Consider the following 16159-nt stretch of genomic DNA (forward strand, 5'->3'; position numbering starts at 1 on the left):
ACTGCTTGATAGTGTAAACAAGATAAACACCAAAATATTCTAAAGGCTTATTTTTTAGATTCCACTATTCTCTTTCTTTCTCATTGGCTGAGCGGTGGGCTGTTGCTTTCTGACGAAAGGATGGCAGATCGATCCACGTGTCCATGCCCGATTGGACACCACAAAAATATTCACCACAAATGGGGGTGATGAAAATAAATAAAGTCAAACTTATGTCACCCAAACGGTAAGCATGCGTTAACGTTTACTCACACTCCGAGAGCTCCAAACGCTCCCCTAAACGCTATCCTAACTGTGGCCGTGAAGTCACGACAAGATAAAGAAAATCACGAGACAAATATAAAATAACAAAGCAAAAAATATTAGAGTAATAGTTCAGGAAAACTATTTATTTTACTTTCAACATATAACAATACTCGTTCGGTCTCATCAAAATAAGTGTTCATATATATATATATATATATATATATATATATATATATATTATCTATTTCAAAATATATAAGTGTATCATTTTAAAAGTTAATCATACTATTTTTTGTAATATTATCAATTTAAAAAATAAATCATCATAATAAATTTAGTAATTTATTTACTATTAATGTAATAAAAATTATTCTTTTAAAAAGTTAAGTTCCCAAAAACATAACACTTGATACAAGTAACACTATATTCAGTTTCTTTACAGCCAAATATGATAAAGTAAATTTATTTATTTATAGTTAAAAAACTTAAATACTCTCTTTTTATAGTAATGACATAATATCACACATTAATTATACACTAATACATAGTGATAAAATGATCACACATTAATTATACACTAATACATAGTGATAAAGTGAGCATTTAATTTTTGAAGGATAGGACCGAATTGATAGATAAAAAAAGAAAGAAAGTTGGGAGACCAAAAAAAAAAAAAAAAAGAGAAATCATAATTACACTGTACTTTATTGTACTTAAAATTATATAGTTATTTTCATAAACAAAATTGATAAAATTGTTGTTTAGAAACACTCATATGCTCCACAATTATATAAAAACTCTCACACTCAATTTATTTTGAATATTTTTGTCATTTCTCTTATAAAAAACAAAATATATTACTACTTAACAATTAGCATTAATTCAAATAATTAAGTAGTAATATTGCGAATACTAACTTTTTTTTTTTCTTTCTAATCCTTAATTCCTCATTAAAGATTACTCCGTATTTTACTAAATCCCTCTTTCTTTCTTCTATTTATTTTCTTTAAAATCAAGCATGAAATAAAAAGAGTGGGCCCAAAAGGCACCGACTTGCTGAGGCGACTCCTGGGCCGAGCAAAGTTGGCCTCGCATCGAATGAACTGTTAAAATGACGTTGAGAACAATATAAAATTAATTTATTATTATAATTTATTGAATTATCGTTTTACGTTAAACAATTCCTTCTCTTCATCAATTTGAGTGTCGTCTTCGCTTCTTCTTACCAGTCCTTTCTTTGCTTCGCATGTCTTTGTCGATTTGTCCCCCTTTCAATCCACGTTCTCTCTATCTTCACGATCTCTTATGTTTTTTCATTGATTCCAAACCCTAGTGTTTCTTTATCCTTGACACCTATTTCTAGCCATTGATTCTAGGGTTTATCGATCGATCAATTGAGCAGTTCTGAATTGTGTTTCGGTGGCGATGACCTATGGCGTGAATGATGAGGACGACGCTGTGGTGCCGGAGTCGAGGTTGACGATGGGAGACGGAAATGGGGATTATGTCAAATTTAGGGAATCTGACGGTTGTGGAGCGCCGGAGATTTTTGATGGTGGTGGGGCCCAACCTTCCTCCTCCGTGAGGAGATCATGCTGGTCTCTCTGGTGGTGGGCTAAGGCAGTGTTCTTGCTCATTTTTTGCGTGGCATTGGCCGCTGTCTTTTCCAAATGGATCGGTCCCTTCTTCATGGATAAGGTATATGTATATGAATGCATCTATGTAATTATGCATTTATGTTGTTTAATCTGCCTTTTTATGTGTTCTTATAGGTATGAGACAGTAGTTGATGGGGGATTTTGTTTTAAGGTCTAGAACTACATAGATAGCATAATACTGGGGATACAATGTGCCTTATATCAAGGGTTGGAATATTCTTTATCGGTTAATGTATTCTGAAAGCATTTGTTTCTTAATATCATTTTTAATTTGTGACATCAGATTAATTATTTTCTCAATTTGTGATGCCATTTAAGTATTGGGTTCGTACAAGCAAAAATTATTGTAAGGATGTAGATAGAGTTCCTTTTACAAAAAATGTGGAGCTTGCATGGAGTGGGCTCCGAATGAGTGGTCTACTTATATTGCAGCTGAGTTATGAAACTCCATTGTGGGTACTTGATTCAGTTGCCTGAGCTGGAAGTTGAATTTGTACCTCATGATATTAATCTTCTAAGCTGACAACTGGTGTGTGGAAGTATAGTTATTAATAGTTATCGTGTTTTATCTTTATAATAAGGTCATGGTGATTGATTAGTAGTTTTTCCTCCCTCGAATTTTTTAGTATGTACTCACATTGCATAGGATGAGATATCATTGCTCTTTATGATAACAAACTGTGAAAAGTATAGAGATGTGGTTAAATAACTTGAACTGTGATTGTGCATTCTAGTACTGTTTCTTTGCACTCTGACTAATTTGTTGTTGTTGAGCAGGAGATTATTCCTATAATAAATTGGGAGACGGAAACATTCAGCACGCCAGTGCTTGGAGTTTTGCTCTTTGCTTCCGTGGCATTGTTCCCTACTTTACTTCTACCATCTACACCTTCAATGTGGGTGGCTGGGATGACTTTTGGTTATGGATTTGGATTTCTACTAATCATGGCGGGAGCTACTATAGGGGTGTCGCTTCCATATTTCTTTGGTTCTCTCTTCTATCATAAAATCCAAGTGCGTTGGTATTTCTTAAATTTGTTTCAATCTTTTATTGTGAAAGAATCTCTCTTTCTTCTATTTGTGCATATTCAAATTAAACTTTTTCATCCTATTGTAGCGGTGGTTAGAAAAATATCCAAAGAAAGCATCCGTTATAAGATTAGCTGGTGAAGGAGGTTGGTTTAATCAGTTTCGAGCTGTTGCATTAATCAGGATTTCTCCATTCCCATACATCATATACAATTACTGTGCTGTGGCAACAAATGTTAAGTATGGCCCTTACTTTTTGGGGTCCTTGGTAGGAATGGTGCCAGAAGTTTTTGTTACAATTTACACGTAAGAATACTGTCTCTCTCTCTCCCTCTCTCTTGCTTATTTGTATCGAAAACTACACTGGCTCACATATCTAGAGTGATAAAGCATCCTTCATATAATATGTTATCAGACATCAATATATGTCCTTAATCTTATATATTTCACACGTGCATATTTAACCTTTCAATAATAAGTTACTGTTCAATTCCATCTAGGCTGTTCAAGCAATTGGTTTATTATTTTGTGCGTGTAACTTGCACTTTTGTGTTTATAATATTTAACATGAACATTGCCAAAATCAGAGCTTATAAAGCTATTCATTCCTGTTGCTGAAGTTATTTCTTGTTTGATCAACATAAATGAGAATTACCAAAAGGCCAGTGGCCTAGTGGTACCAGGCCCCTACTTTCCATAGGGAGGTCAGGGGTTCGAGCCTCAGTGGAGGCATGTGTATGTGAGTACTAAGAAAAAATTGAGAATTATGAGATGCATGGACCAAAGGGGATATGCAACATTGTGAATAGTGAACCATGTAATATGCATAGACATGATAAACAAAATGAATGTGATGTACCAGCAATTGATTGGGAAAATATTTACCCAGTAATTGTTTGTTTAGTAGAACTGTAGAAGGGAACATAATGACAGGGTGGAAGGGAAGGGGATTGATTAATAACTTCCCATTGTTTGGTAGGAAGGGAGGACTTAAGGGAAGAGAGGAGGAGGGAAGCAATTTCTTTTCAGACTCACCATACTAAATTTTGGTGGAAAGGAGGGGGAAGGATTTTTTATTTTGGGTATATTTTGTCATATAGATAACAACCTTCCTGTAATTAGGTATAATTTTGAAATAAGCAATACCCATTTCCTTTTTTGTTTTTGATCAACAAAACGAAAGGAAGGTAAGGAGATGCTTTTTCCGTCCCTCATGCCTTTTCAAATTTCCTTCTTTCATGCCCAAAGGAGCATAAAAGGATAAAAACTTTCAAGGCACATGAGAAAAACCATAGACTTATTTGTTACTATGAAAGTATGAAATACAACTTCTTTTTCCCTTAAGGGGAAGTGCAAAGTACCCTTTAAAACTTGTTTCAGTTTTATTTGACACTCGTTTTTCTCATCCATTGTTTTAGAGTTTGAAGACTAAAAAAGCGTTTATTGCCTATCTTCTGTGTGATGTCATCTCTCATAGCTCTGTTTTAAACTCAAATGAAAATACCGTCCACTTGAGTTGTCATTTTGGTTGTCGTTGCCACCAATACTACAAAGGGCAGGATTGATGGGGTTCAGAAAATGGGGAATTGACAGAGGAGAGTACCCAGAAGTTCATTTAAAATGATTTCTTGATATTTTTCTCTACGGCCACCATAAAAAATTTTTGATTGGGAAACATAAACACACCCTCCCTCTCTCCCTCACATGTGCGCGCAAGAGCATACACATGCAAACATGAAAAACCGTATAGGCACTAACTTAAGTAATTAACGTCAATAATTTTTAGTGGGTAAAGTTTCAATTTCAATGTTGTTGGCTAACCTTATGCTGCCTTATTTTTTTACAAACACTTTGGATATTCAAGATAAGTTCAATCTCATCTACTCTACCTTTGGCCATCAGAACCTTGAATTTCTGCAAGACACTAAAAGTTGATATCATTTTCAATAAATGGAGCGACATTTTGTTTCCTAAGTTACATAGACACAGAAGTATAATTAGAGTTCTTGTGATGGATAACAGGGGTATGTGATTCATTTACTGGTGAACATTTCCCCATAAAAAATTGTTAAGGAAATGGCCACATGCATCTCTGGGAATTTAATAGGGTGCCTTCTGAATATGTTCTTTCTATGACATGAGTATGTCATAAATGAGTGTACCAATCATGTTTTGTAAGCCATTTATTATTATTATTATTTATTTTTATTTCATTTTGCTGAGTTTCTTTACGAAGAAAATTAGCTTGGGAGATATTATGGTCATCTCCCTAGATTTGGGGACTAAATCAACAGACAAACACAAGCATACCCCTGGTTTTGATGTAGCTCAGAAAGTGAATAAGAATTGTCTCAACGAAATAGAATTCGTGATGTTGTGGCCCGAATTTGGTGCCAGGTCACGGTGCGACCCGTTTATGAGCGTTGAAATTTTTGACCCGTTTTGCTTGTGGGTCGTGGAACCTAATTAGTACTATCTTGTTGCCCGATATATAAGGCCATTTAGGGTTTGGAGTGGGTGGAGATTGGGACACTAAAAATCTACAGAAAGAGGGGCTGAAACTTGTAATATCCTATTTTTCGCATGGTGAAAACTTTTGCCGGATCTCCACCATGATGTAGGCTTTGCTGAACCACGCTAAATCTGTGTTCTTTGTGTGGTGTGGTTACTTTTGAGTTGTGTTTCTTGATTTATTCTTGGGTTTGCTGCGTTTGTCGTAACAAACAAATATATGAATATGATATTTTCTTAGATTTGTGCTAATCTATCATTCATGGTAGTATTCTAATGTTCGTCAACTTGGAGGAGTTTTTTTCCAATATTTCATCAATGGCTAATTAATCCTTATCACTTTGTCAGTCTTGTAACTTTTGACATGTCATACAATGGATGTCTTAATTTTACAAGGACGATCTATGGTTCACTACATTGTGTTGCCTTGTATGCCAAGAAGCCAATGTTGGTTTGTTTGAATATGCATGCATGTGCGCACACACAAACAGATGTATGCATCGTCATTGAACTTCGAAAATGCTACAACACAGGCTGCATTGTGATTTGATGGCAGGTTGAATGTCAACCATGCATGACCTTGCCACTGCTTAATGGATGGATATGGTGTCTTGAACTGCTGCTAGTGCTGGCCAGAGTAGAGGCTGTAGAGGCTGGTGGCTGCCCCCATCTGTTAGGGAATGTATTTGTTCCTTCTGCCTTCTTGGTAGAGGAGAGTCCTCCACTACCTCTGCGGTTAATAACTGATGCGCATTTTGTGCTGCAGATCACAGTTGGTCATAGCCAATTGTTTGCCCTTTGGATTCTTTACTGGCAGCTCTGTAAGCTTTTCAGTTGGTTTTAATCATAGATTAAGGGCAGAACTGCATAAGAGTGTGTGAGTTGAACTGACCCCAATGAGATTTAAAACAAGAAAAATAGGTATATCCTGTAATAGTTTTTCCCTATCTAATACTGAAATCCTTTAAAACTATCTCTATTTTCCATGACTTTAGATTTTATCCCCTAAGGATTTAGCAGGAAATGCTGCCTAAGCTAGACTGCTGGGGATAATCTGTTTTTGTTTCAAGGTATCTGTTATAATTCCTAGTCTCAAACCATGTAAATAGCAAGAGACAGATAAATGAGTAAGCAAAAGAAGCAAGAAGAAGAAAATACATTTTACCGAAAAAAGAAAAAAAGACACGAGAGTACAGAACTAAAGGGAGTTTTCATTCTTGAGGTAATCCGTAATTATCCTTCTTTCAATTAACATAAAGGTAAGTAAACAAATCTGTAAACTTTTAATTCATTCATATTTTAAATAATTGAAATGAAAATTTATAATTTCATATATTCAATTATTTAGTTTTTGATTGTAATTCGAATATTAAAACATTTTTGGTTTTCAAGGTTTGCCATCTATTTCATATAATTGTGTTCATCCTCTAGATTGCTTGCCTTTGTGTGTTCCTCATTGCCAGCACTTTGTTGATACTTTTTACTCCTCTTATGTGATATGATGAAAATGCAATGTCAATCATTTTCTGAAGTTATAAGTTTATATGGGAGATATTATTTAGGTTTCTCTGCTGTCTTAATCTTCGGTCAACTAATGAGCTTTTATTTATTTATTTTTATATATAAATAAATTGTAGTGGTATCCTGATACGAACGTTGGCTGATGCATCATATGATCGGCGGTCCCTCTCTGCACCACAGATCATCTTCAATGTCGCTGGTTTCTGTGCTACCGTGATTACCACAATACTAGTTACGGTGTATGCAAAGAGCCGGCTCAAGGCATTACAGCACCAGGAGGAGCCCCTACTGCAGTAAGCTTTTTATTTGCTCTGGTCTGGTTTAAGTCAGGAAATAATATGCCTGCTAAGCCAGGTCAGATTTACACATGTAAACACAATGTGGCTGGATAAGGTTTTACTTATTATATGGTATCACTGATACGAAAACGTGGAAGGGAAGGATCCAAGACGGGCTAATGTGGTATCCATTTTGCACCAGTGCATCCAATTTTTAGAAGCTAGAAAGGGAAGAAAAATCTGCCTGTCTTTGTTATTGCTCTCTCTCTCTCTCTCTCTCTCTCTCTCTCTCTCTCTCTGTGTGTGTCTCTCCCTGATTTGTCATTTGTATATAAATTGAAATATCTAGATTTGAAGTGTTAACAATTCTTTGAGATTTGGAAATGTAAATCTGTTGCAGCTACCTTTATGTATTGTAGGCTCGTCGTAGTCTTGTATATGATTATTAATTTTTTGTGGAAATTGTGTATGTTTTGCATGAGAAATCGTCACCATACTGACAACGTGTTATTAGGTTGACCGTGTTTGCCCTGAACTCATATGTGATTCTTCTCGATTTCGTTTTTTTTTTTTTCTTTTGCCTACTTTCTGGTTCTTCAATTGTTAATAATTGCAACAAGTCACGGCCCCGCTGACTACAGTGAAGCATTGTTTTGGAGAATTATGATTTTTATAATGCATAATAGGGCTATTATTACGATTCTTTGGGTTGGTATTATTATTATTATTATTTTAAAGTTTTCCCTGTATATATCACTATATGGTTTGCCTTTGAGTTGCACCTTGACTTGCAATATTTGTAAAAGATGGAGTGGGTGATGACTTCAATTGTAAAACCCTATCTCTGATTCATGTTTGTAGGATTCTGAGTTAACTTTTTCTTTTTACCAACCAACTCAGTTCAGTACCTTCTCATTTCTTTTGGATCTTCTAGTCATGCCCGTGACTTGCAATTCGAAGACAACTACTTTATCCTTCTCAAATACACTTCCCTTGTATAGCTCTGGGTGCAAACCCAAGAAGAAGCTTTACCCACTGAAAGATCTGTGAGTGATCTAACACACAAACATAATGGAGCAATAGCATCTCAACTATGAGATTTACAGAAATCAACTCCTCTCCGAATGTGTTTCATAACTATTGGAATGTCCTCAGTCAATGTAGTAAAACAATACCGAAACCAGCCAGTTTCAATGCAGCAACAGGAAGATCCAGGAATTGCATTCATCTTGGCTACACTAACCATCTTATCCAAGGGGTCAAGCTCCCCTTTCTTGGGTTAAGTTGACTATTCAAGGAAATCTGAGAAAATTCTCTCACATTTCATAGTGCCACAAAATGTTCCAACTCATTTCAAATACAACAGGAAACAGATTAACAAGCTACGAGGATCTGCAGCCTCAGGCTTTCAATGAACATGTTGACCTTACACCAGGCTTTATAACAAATATCAAATCAAAGATTAAAATGCCAATGGCATGCAAGGGTTATACAGCCAATTTTCATTTACAATTAGGCTCTGTTTAAATATTTTCAGTATTTGGTTGTCGTAAAATATTTATAAAGAAAAAACTATTAAAATCTTAAAAAAATAACTTATTCATCAATTTTCAATGAACTATTTTACTCGACCTCAACCTCCTTAAACCTTTGTCAAATATGAAAAAATAAAAATAAAAGAAAATATTTTACATAAAGGAATATTTAAAATATATATATATATATATATATTTTACGTCAAGAATGCGTGCGATGTCAATTCTAAGGAAAATGAATAATATATATATATATATATATATATATATATATGACACTTGGATGGTGTTTTGCATATGACAAAAATTCCCACCCCGACGGGAGCCCGCCTTACCAAACGTTTATGGGAACCGATTATGTAAATGGGGACAAGGATGAGAATACTTTGAAAAACCCGGCGAGTTTTGTAGTGCTTTCAGAGAAGGTTGTCCCACCCCGCCCCGCCCCGCCCCAAATATGCTATAACCTTATTAAATAACCTTATGATATATTACTAAAATAGATTAAGTATATAATATACTTAACCTATTAATAAGCTAAATTCAACCAGCAAAAAAAAATTGCTAATAATCTAGACTAACAAGTCCAGAGGTCTATCAAGAAACGTAATCATCTGAAAACCGAAAGGTGGTTGTTTTTTTTCTGTTCACAGAAACTTTAGTTGGCAGATAAGTTTCTTCGAGGAGGCAGCATTCCTTCTCTCTGGGCCATTTCGTACAGGGCAATGGCCATCAGAACCTTTGCATCGGCGGTCATGCGCCATAGTTTCTCATAGGGAACTACATGCACCTTGATCAGCTCACCACGTTCACGAATACCTGTTTCTTTACCTCGCAGCTCAGTAATAGTTTTTTCATCCACATGCCCTCTGTATAGAAACAGGCTAATTTCTTCATCGCACCCTCCCTAACAACCGAATAAACATGAGACTCTTTAGTGATAAAACTAAACAATAAACATTAAAAGTATGATTCAGATAGATGAATGGTCATACTACAATATTCATGAGATATTGAAAATCACAAACAAATAAAGAGGGTACACGATATGATTCTTTGATGTATTATTGAAGGGATTGTTCATATACATGTTACTTGGAAATATTGATATAGTATGACTTGTTTCAGATGATCCTAAACTGTAAGCACGTTGAACTTTATACTTTAACATCTGGAGCTTTTTGCCATTAAAACAGACAAATTTCTCCTTTTGATTTAATCTCTTCTCAAACAACAAAAGAACAAAATGTTGCAATTTATGCAACTTAATAGAAGACGTAAGAGTATAGTTTCGAGTGTTGGATAGAAGTCCAACAGTCAATTTTAAAAATCCAAAGAGTAGTTCCAATTTCATGCAGAAAATTGCTGTGATTTAGGACCAAGGAAACTCTCCTACTACCTAGAAAACATGCGCAAATTGTAAAGTTCATATCATAACCTAACCATGGCTACCCCGTTCACATGGGATAAAAAAAGGTAAGGATGATGTCATGACATAACCTGAGAGGGACACTGAGTGTGAACAAAAATCAAACAAGTCTGAAAATCATGCTAAATAGATAAGCACCACATATAATATTGTATGGCTGCATAGAGTTCTACTGATTTCCCATGATTGTGAAAATGAATATGGTTCCAGTTTTGAGAAAAGACATGACTGCCTATGGTTCCAGGCTATCAGAAAAGACACGACTGCCAATATTTTCATAGGAGACACAACTATAGATAGAGCTAAATGGAAAGGGATGTAGCCGCAGTAGCTGGGTTTAGGGCTTTATTAAGTTGATGTGAACAGTGTGGAAATGAAAATAACCAACATCAATTGTGGTATCCTTGGTTGGAGCACGACAGCTTAAGTTTTGTATATATACAGCCACAAAGAGTTCCCAAAAAGAAAGCCACATTACACTCTCTTGGATTAATCAAATGGACACATGGAACTAAAAAAAGTACACTTCAAATAATGCGTTGATTGACATTCAATTCATAAACTATTTTCTCTCCTTACACCCGAATTTAATAGACTACTTAAAGACATATCTCACAATAATGCTTTTTGGTCCTCAATGATTATTTTCTATACTCACATTTCTTAAATAACTCTTGGACCTTCTGCAATGACCTGTCTCCTCCAATTACAATTGTAATATTAGAGGATAAACAATTTGATGGTTTAAATTTTTACTGCCACTTCCTATGGATATTCTTAGAAGCACTCCAGAATGCTAGTTACTCCTGGCAACAAATAATTCTCAAATCTAAAATCTTCAACTATGGATTGTAAAGATCCTGTTTGGTAGTTGTGATTCACGAAGAAAGGATGAGCACCCACATACCGGAGAAGGGAAAGCTCTGTATCCGGTTGATGGATCCAAAAAGGCGGTGAGGTCAACCATGACATCTTTATTCAAGCGTATACCAGTCTCCTCTTCAACCTGTCATATTGATCTGATCAAAAGCATAAATTTGAACTGTGCAATGTTTGTGTTGTTCCACATGAGCTCAAAGACTAAAGAAGTCAATTTTGTTAGCCATGAAAAGGCTAATACATTTTAGAAGAAAATGCAACTTGTAAACATCACTAAAAAGTACATGATCTGGAAACTTTCAAGCAGAAGACATCCCAGAAAGAATACTTAAATCCGGAATTTCAGCCAATCTGGAACAAAGGTCTTAAGCATCAGAGAAGATTCATATATGCATTCTGCACCATGTTACCTAATGAAATTACGAAAATACCCACACATTTTTCGCATGCAATGCTGTCAATTAAGTTGCTCATGTCTTGTGTAAGATTATTGTTACACCATATATATTGTCACCATTATTTAACATGTAAACTGCCTATGTCAAGTGTGGGTGTGAGTTAAAGTTTTGGCAGAGATGTCACATGTAGGATAGTAGGGAAGAGAGAGGGGATGGTAGTAAAGGCTTACATGGCCAGAGAATGTGAATTGCAACATGAGGAACACCAGAGCATTAATCACAATGGCACCACCTTTCTTGAGAAAAGCAAAAGGGGCCACCCTTTATTTATAACCAAATGAATCGAGGATAGATTGTAAAAGTTGGTCCAGGTGCCCAACAACATTAGCCAACTGGATAGTGTGACAATTTTTTTTAAAAAAAAGTCCCAACACATTTTTTGCACCAATTTTTAAGTAAATGAAAGAAGACGTGTTTAAAAGTGTCCTATATTGGGTGAACACAAATAAACACATTTATCAGTCAACAATAATTTACAAGATGCAGCAGTCAAAACATTTTACCAGAAGAACTTTACTCCTGCAGAGCAAGCAACTGAATGAAGTCCAACTAATGTAAATGCTTAAAGCGAAGAGAGACCACATCAAAATAACGAGGAACAGATTTGAAATTGACAATCATGTCACTATACTAAATTTTATAGCCAGAACAGGACTACTTGCTAAGTTCATTATATGCTATCTGCAGCCCACACTAATGCTCATGTCCATGCTCGTTTACCTATCTGAATATATATTTATAAGGTATCAATTGTTGGAGGTGGGGAGAGATAGGGAGAGAGAAACCTCGCGAACTGCGTTTCCCACAAAATCACCTTTATTCTCATCCAACATTCCAGCTGGCAATTCCAAGATAAGCCTTCCAACAGGTACCCTGGCCTTTAACACGCATATGGCTCATTATAATCAACAATGAGATAAAACATATGTAAAAACAAATCATTTATTCAAAATATCTACTCAATTGTTAAAAGTACAATTGTTTAGTAAACACTGCACTATCAGAATCATTAGTAGACAGAAAAAAGTACCTGTTCAGTGAGCACAGCATAAGTCTCACCCTCTGAATCCAAAAGGATCAGCACAGCTACAGCTGGTCCTCGTGCGAAGACAATACCTGGAACCTAAGCATGTTTTAGATCATATAGGGTAAAATAAGGACTGATTCATGAGCACACCACATAAAGAATAGTAGAACAGATGGAGTATAAACTTTCCAAAGTTGATCAAATAAAACATGTTCATGTAGCTCCATTGAGGCTAAAATCATGCACTGTCACTGAAAATAGGACTAACAAACAAGACCAAGCAGGCCAAGCAAAGCCAAGTTTTACCTATTAAAAGGATTTAGATGGATTTAAATGCAGAACTGATGCATCGAATTAGTAATTAAATACCTTATTCCCTGTTTCCTTATCGATAACATCTGCTTTGAACTTAAGAAAGCCAACATGCTTCCCAAACATATCCACTCCCTGTTACCAGATCATGAAAAAACTGTAAATCTTAGTAAGTAGAGAAGATGAAAAATATTTTTGGTGCCACTTGTGAAGGAAGTAAATAAATGGGCTGCACCAATAAACAACGTTAGCTTTTTTGGTGCCAATGCTGAAGAAGACTTGTTTTGCCACTACCTTGGAGATTAATTGAAAAAATATTTTGTCAAAACTTTTCAAAAGATAGACCCTTCCTTGGATCCCAAAGTAGTTGAATCAATGCCCCAAATATGGATTTGAGTTAACAAATTTTCAAAATCTAACCAAGCTCACAATTAATATAATTGAAAAATAATAATAGTATATGCACATGATAGCAGCAATCCAGATTGGTGATATTCAAGATAATAAATTAGCTCCAAGAAGTTTAGAATGACAATCTTATAGAAAGCAATGTTTGAGAGATTCTGAAAGTTTCCAAGGGTGCTAGCATGCCTCGGAATATAATTTAGCATTAGGAAAGCTGAACCCCCTAAGTTATTCAAGAGATTCTATTCTATGGGAATCCACATAAATAGTTGCATTGTCGAATTCATTCTCTTTCAATGCCCCAAAAAATCATTACAACACAACAAGAACAAGAACAAAAAATAAATAAAACAAATACAGTGCATCAAAAGATTAAAACCAATCTAAACTATTTAATGCATTCATGAGGCTACAGGAACATGTATGAAGTACAAAGTACTGTGTGTGAACTTCTGAAAACAATGGCAAGGAGATGATACCTGAATAAGTACTTGTCTTAAAGATGCAGCCCCATTAGCAAGAATCCCAGTTTCAGATTGCATGTTCTTCAGCCACTGCTTGAACAAAGAGGATTCAATAGCATTCCTGTGACACAGAAGACCATATAAATAACTCAACAGACCTGAGCTGCACATTAATCCTCAGAGTTCTCCTCTAGCAACAACTAGCAGAAGGAGCCAGAAAAAAAGTTTCACCTTCATAACAACAATGGAAAATGATTTTTTTTCTTTTTTCTTTCAAGACCTCCAATAAACCATATGCTGCCAAAATAATCAATCCATGTGTGTATACTGGCCATAATCAACTTTCCAATGATATTAAATATAAAACAAAACAATGTTGCTACAAGCAGTCACTTGGGCACCTAGGTAACAGGCTAGAGGGCAATAAGATAGTGTACATACAAAGAGATTAGAAATATTGTTTTTATTTGTATCCTATATACATATGGGTCTTACACAATGGAATGCGGGAAAGTAACTGTCTAATCCAATCCTTAAATTGTTGTGGGCTTGGGAGAGGTCAAATGAAAGATAAGAAACTAAGTTCAACAAAGTTACACATTCACAAACACATTGCACAATAAATAATACCAGCAGAGTTAATTATGAGATTCATAAACAATTTACCGCGAACCTTTTACTCAAGTGGCATATTCTTCTTGTACCACATGGAAGGTTGAAGTTTCGAGTGCCATTGGGAGCAAAAGGCGATGTCTGAGTTGGGTGTGAAACTTACATACCAAAAAACAGAAAAAAAAAAAAAAAAACAAAAAAAAAAAGGACTTATGAAAAATCTCCCATACATAATTTTTTATTTTATAAAAAGGCACGTGTGTCACAAGTCACAGCCTGCTCTGCTGTGTAGAGATTGTCAGCTTTGCACACTCTCCGTGATCACGGTTTTCAAAAAGCGTCTACATAATTAAGAGGTATCCACGCATATATATGTGAGCAACTTCTCTCCCCATATGTTATCAGAGCCAATCCCTAGTCAGAAATGGTCAGAATGTGCACAAGGAGCAAGGATGCTGGGTCTCGAGGGGGTGATTGTGACGTCCTACATTGCTTGGGGGGAGAAGTTCACGGTACTTATACGTGTGGACACCTAATTGTGTAGACGCGTTTTGAAAATTGAGAGCATGGAGAGTGTGCAAAGCTGACATTATCTACTCAACGGGGCGGGTCATGACAACATGCATACAATCGGGTCAGTACATCCCTTATGGCTTTACATATTTATATTTATATGCAATGGTGAATTCAAGGGGTGGGGAGAGTCCACAGCCCCCCAAGTTTTGTAATCACAGGCATAAACTATTACATAACAAATTCTTCCACAATAATATACTAACCCCTCAAAAATATCTGGAATTGGTCCCCATCCCTAACCCAAACAAGTTCTCCTCATTGATAAACCTAATAATACCTCAAATTATCCCAATTTCTTCTATCTCCCCTGGTGCCTTCCTATCCCAATTGCAATCTTACCCATTATAGTAATCTGAATTTTCTAGACCTTCCAACACTTTAAAAAAAATAACAGGAGAGTGAAGACATTAATAAGAAAATTGGGGGAACATTAGCCCCAAGGCCACATGGCCTTGTTACATTTTCTCACAAAAATACAAATTTACAATAAAATGCGCATAATTACAACTCCATTGCTAATTTTTTTTTTTTTCTTCACGCGTATTTAAAAATTTCAATAAAATACATCAATTTAGGAGTGATCCATATCTTTTGCATACACACACATACGTATGTCCGTATCTAACATGTATAAAATTTCTCACTGTAACTTTGAAATTTATTGTCGTAAAATATAGTTAGGAAAAGAATAGGGGGAAGAAGAGACTGACTCGCCTGAACTCGGAATCGGAGACACCAGGCGCAGCTACGATGTTGACCGGTTCACTTTGAGTCGGCAAATTTATGGGGTGAGTGAGTTGCGAAAACGGGCCAGAGGACATTTTTGTACAGATTGCTCTTCTTACTCCGTGAGTGTGAAGCAGAAACGGAGAGGACAAAAGTGGAAATTTTTTTGAGAATGCGGGGAGAAAATGAAGCGTCATCGTCGTTCTCTAGGTTTGTATGACTTGGACGCGACTCCTAGTATTTTATATTACATTGAAATGTGTGCAACGCGAGTAATTTTTACGGAGTAGTTAATTACTTGACTTATCACGCGACTCCGAATGACCCCAAAATACCATAATTATAGAAATCTCTTTTCTTATTTTGATGCTCGGCCTCTCTTAAGTTTAAAAATATTCTACACAAACTTTCTTTATGTTAAAATCAATGACGAAAGTTGATAACGTTAACTATTATTTTTACTAAAATTTTTAAAATATCCTTATTTATATAA

At 35.6% G+C, this 16159-nt stretch overlaps 2 protein-coding genes across 4 annotated transcripts; one reads left to right on the forward strand and one right to left on the reverse strand.

Moving 5' to 3' along the window:
* Window positions 1–1401: 1401 nt before the first annotated feature.
* Window positions 1402–7705, forward strand: LOC132286486 (uncharacterized). Of its 2 annotated transcripts, XR_009472793.1 has the most exons (5): window positions 1402–1944; window positions 2682–2918; window positions 3022–3239; window positions 6001–6265; window positions 7082–7208. XR_009472793.1 is itself a non-coding variant. In XM_059788836.1 (4 exons), the coding sequence occupies exons 1-4, from the start codon at window positions 1672–1674 to the stop codon at window positions 7260–7262; spliced, it is 909 nt and encodes a 302-aa protein (XP_059644819.1). In that variant the 5' UTR covers window positions 1402–1671; the 3' UTR covers window positions 7263–7705. The 2 variants fall into 2 exon arrangements, 1 of the variants encoding a protein (XP_059644819.1); XM_059788836.1 differs by lacking the exon at window positions 6001–6265 and having other exon boundaries at window positions 7082–7705.
* Window positions 7706–9246: 1541 nt separating this feature from the next.
* LOC132286485 (nudix hydrolase 14, chloroplastic) lies at window positions 9247–15916 on the reverse strand. 2 transcript variants are annotated; one of them, XM_059788833.1, is made up of 7 exons: window positions 15655–15916; window positions 13768–13873; window positions 12941–13018; window positions 12575–12667; window positions 12330–12422; window positions 11115–11213; window positions 9247–9685 (listed from the first exon to the last, which is right to left on the reverse strand). In XM_059788833.1, exons 1-7 carry the CDS (start codon window positions 15861–15863, stop codon window positions 9437–9439), a joined length of 927 nt encoding a protein of 308 aa, XP_059644816.1. In that variant the 5' UTR covers window positions 15864–15916; the 3' UTR covers window positions 9247–9436. The 2 variants fall into 2 exon arrangements, with proteins under 2 accessions (XP_059644816.1, XP_059644817.1); XM_059788834.1 differs by having other exon boundaries at window positions 15651–15734.
* Between the last annotated feature and the right edge of the window lie 243 nt (window positions 15917–16159).

The sequence above is a fragment of the Cornus florida genome, unplaced genomic scaffold (genome assembly GCF_030987335.1).
Source record: "Cornus florida cultivar Cherokee Brave unplaced genomic scaffold, ASM3098733v1 CherokeeBrave_3.0.0_Hap2_Chr11, whole genome shotgun sequence".
In the NCBI taxonomy this organism is placed as follows: Eukaryota; Viridiplantae; Streptophyta; class Magnoliopsida; order Cornales; family Cornaceae; genus Cornus; species Cornus florida.

Excerpts from the sequence above, each read along its gene's own strand:
- LOC132286486 (XM_059788836.1), top strand. The coding sequence starts at position 1,672 with ATGACCTATGGCGTGAATGATGAGGACGACGCTGTGGTGCCGGAGTCG. Across the intron at positions 1,945-2,681 it reads GTCCCTTCTTCATGGATAAG|GAGATTATTCCTATAATAAA; the intron begins GTATATGTATAT and ends GTTGTTGAGCAG. Across the intron at positions 3,240-7,081 it reads GTTTTTGTTACAATTTACAC|TGGTATCCTGATACGAACGT; the intron begins GTAAGAATACTG and ends AATAAATTGTAG.
- LOC132286485 (XM_059788833.1), bottom strand. The coding sequence starts at position 15,863 with ATGACGCTTCATTTTCTCCCCGCATTCTCAAAAAAATTTCCACTTTTG. Across the intron at positions 11,214-12,329 it reads TGGGAAACGCAGTTCGCGAG|GTTGAAGAGGAGACTGGTAT; the intron begins GTTTCTCTCTCC and ends TCAATATGACAG. Across the intron at positions 9,686-11,114 it reads ACAGAGCTTTCCCTTCTCCG|GGAGGGTGCGATGAAGAAAT; the intron begins GTATGTGGGTGC and ends TTCGGTTGTTAG.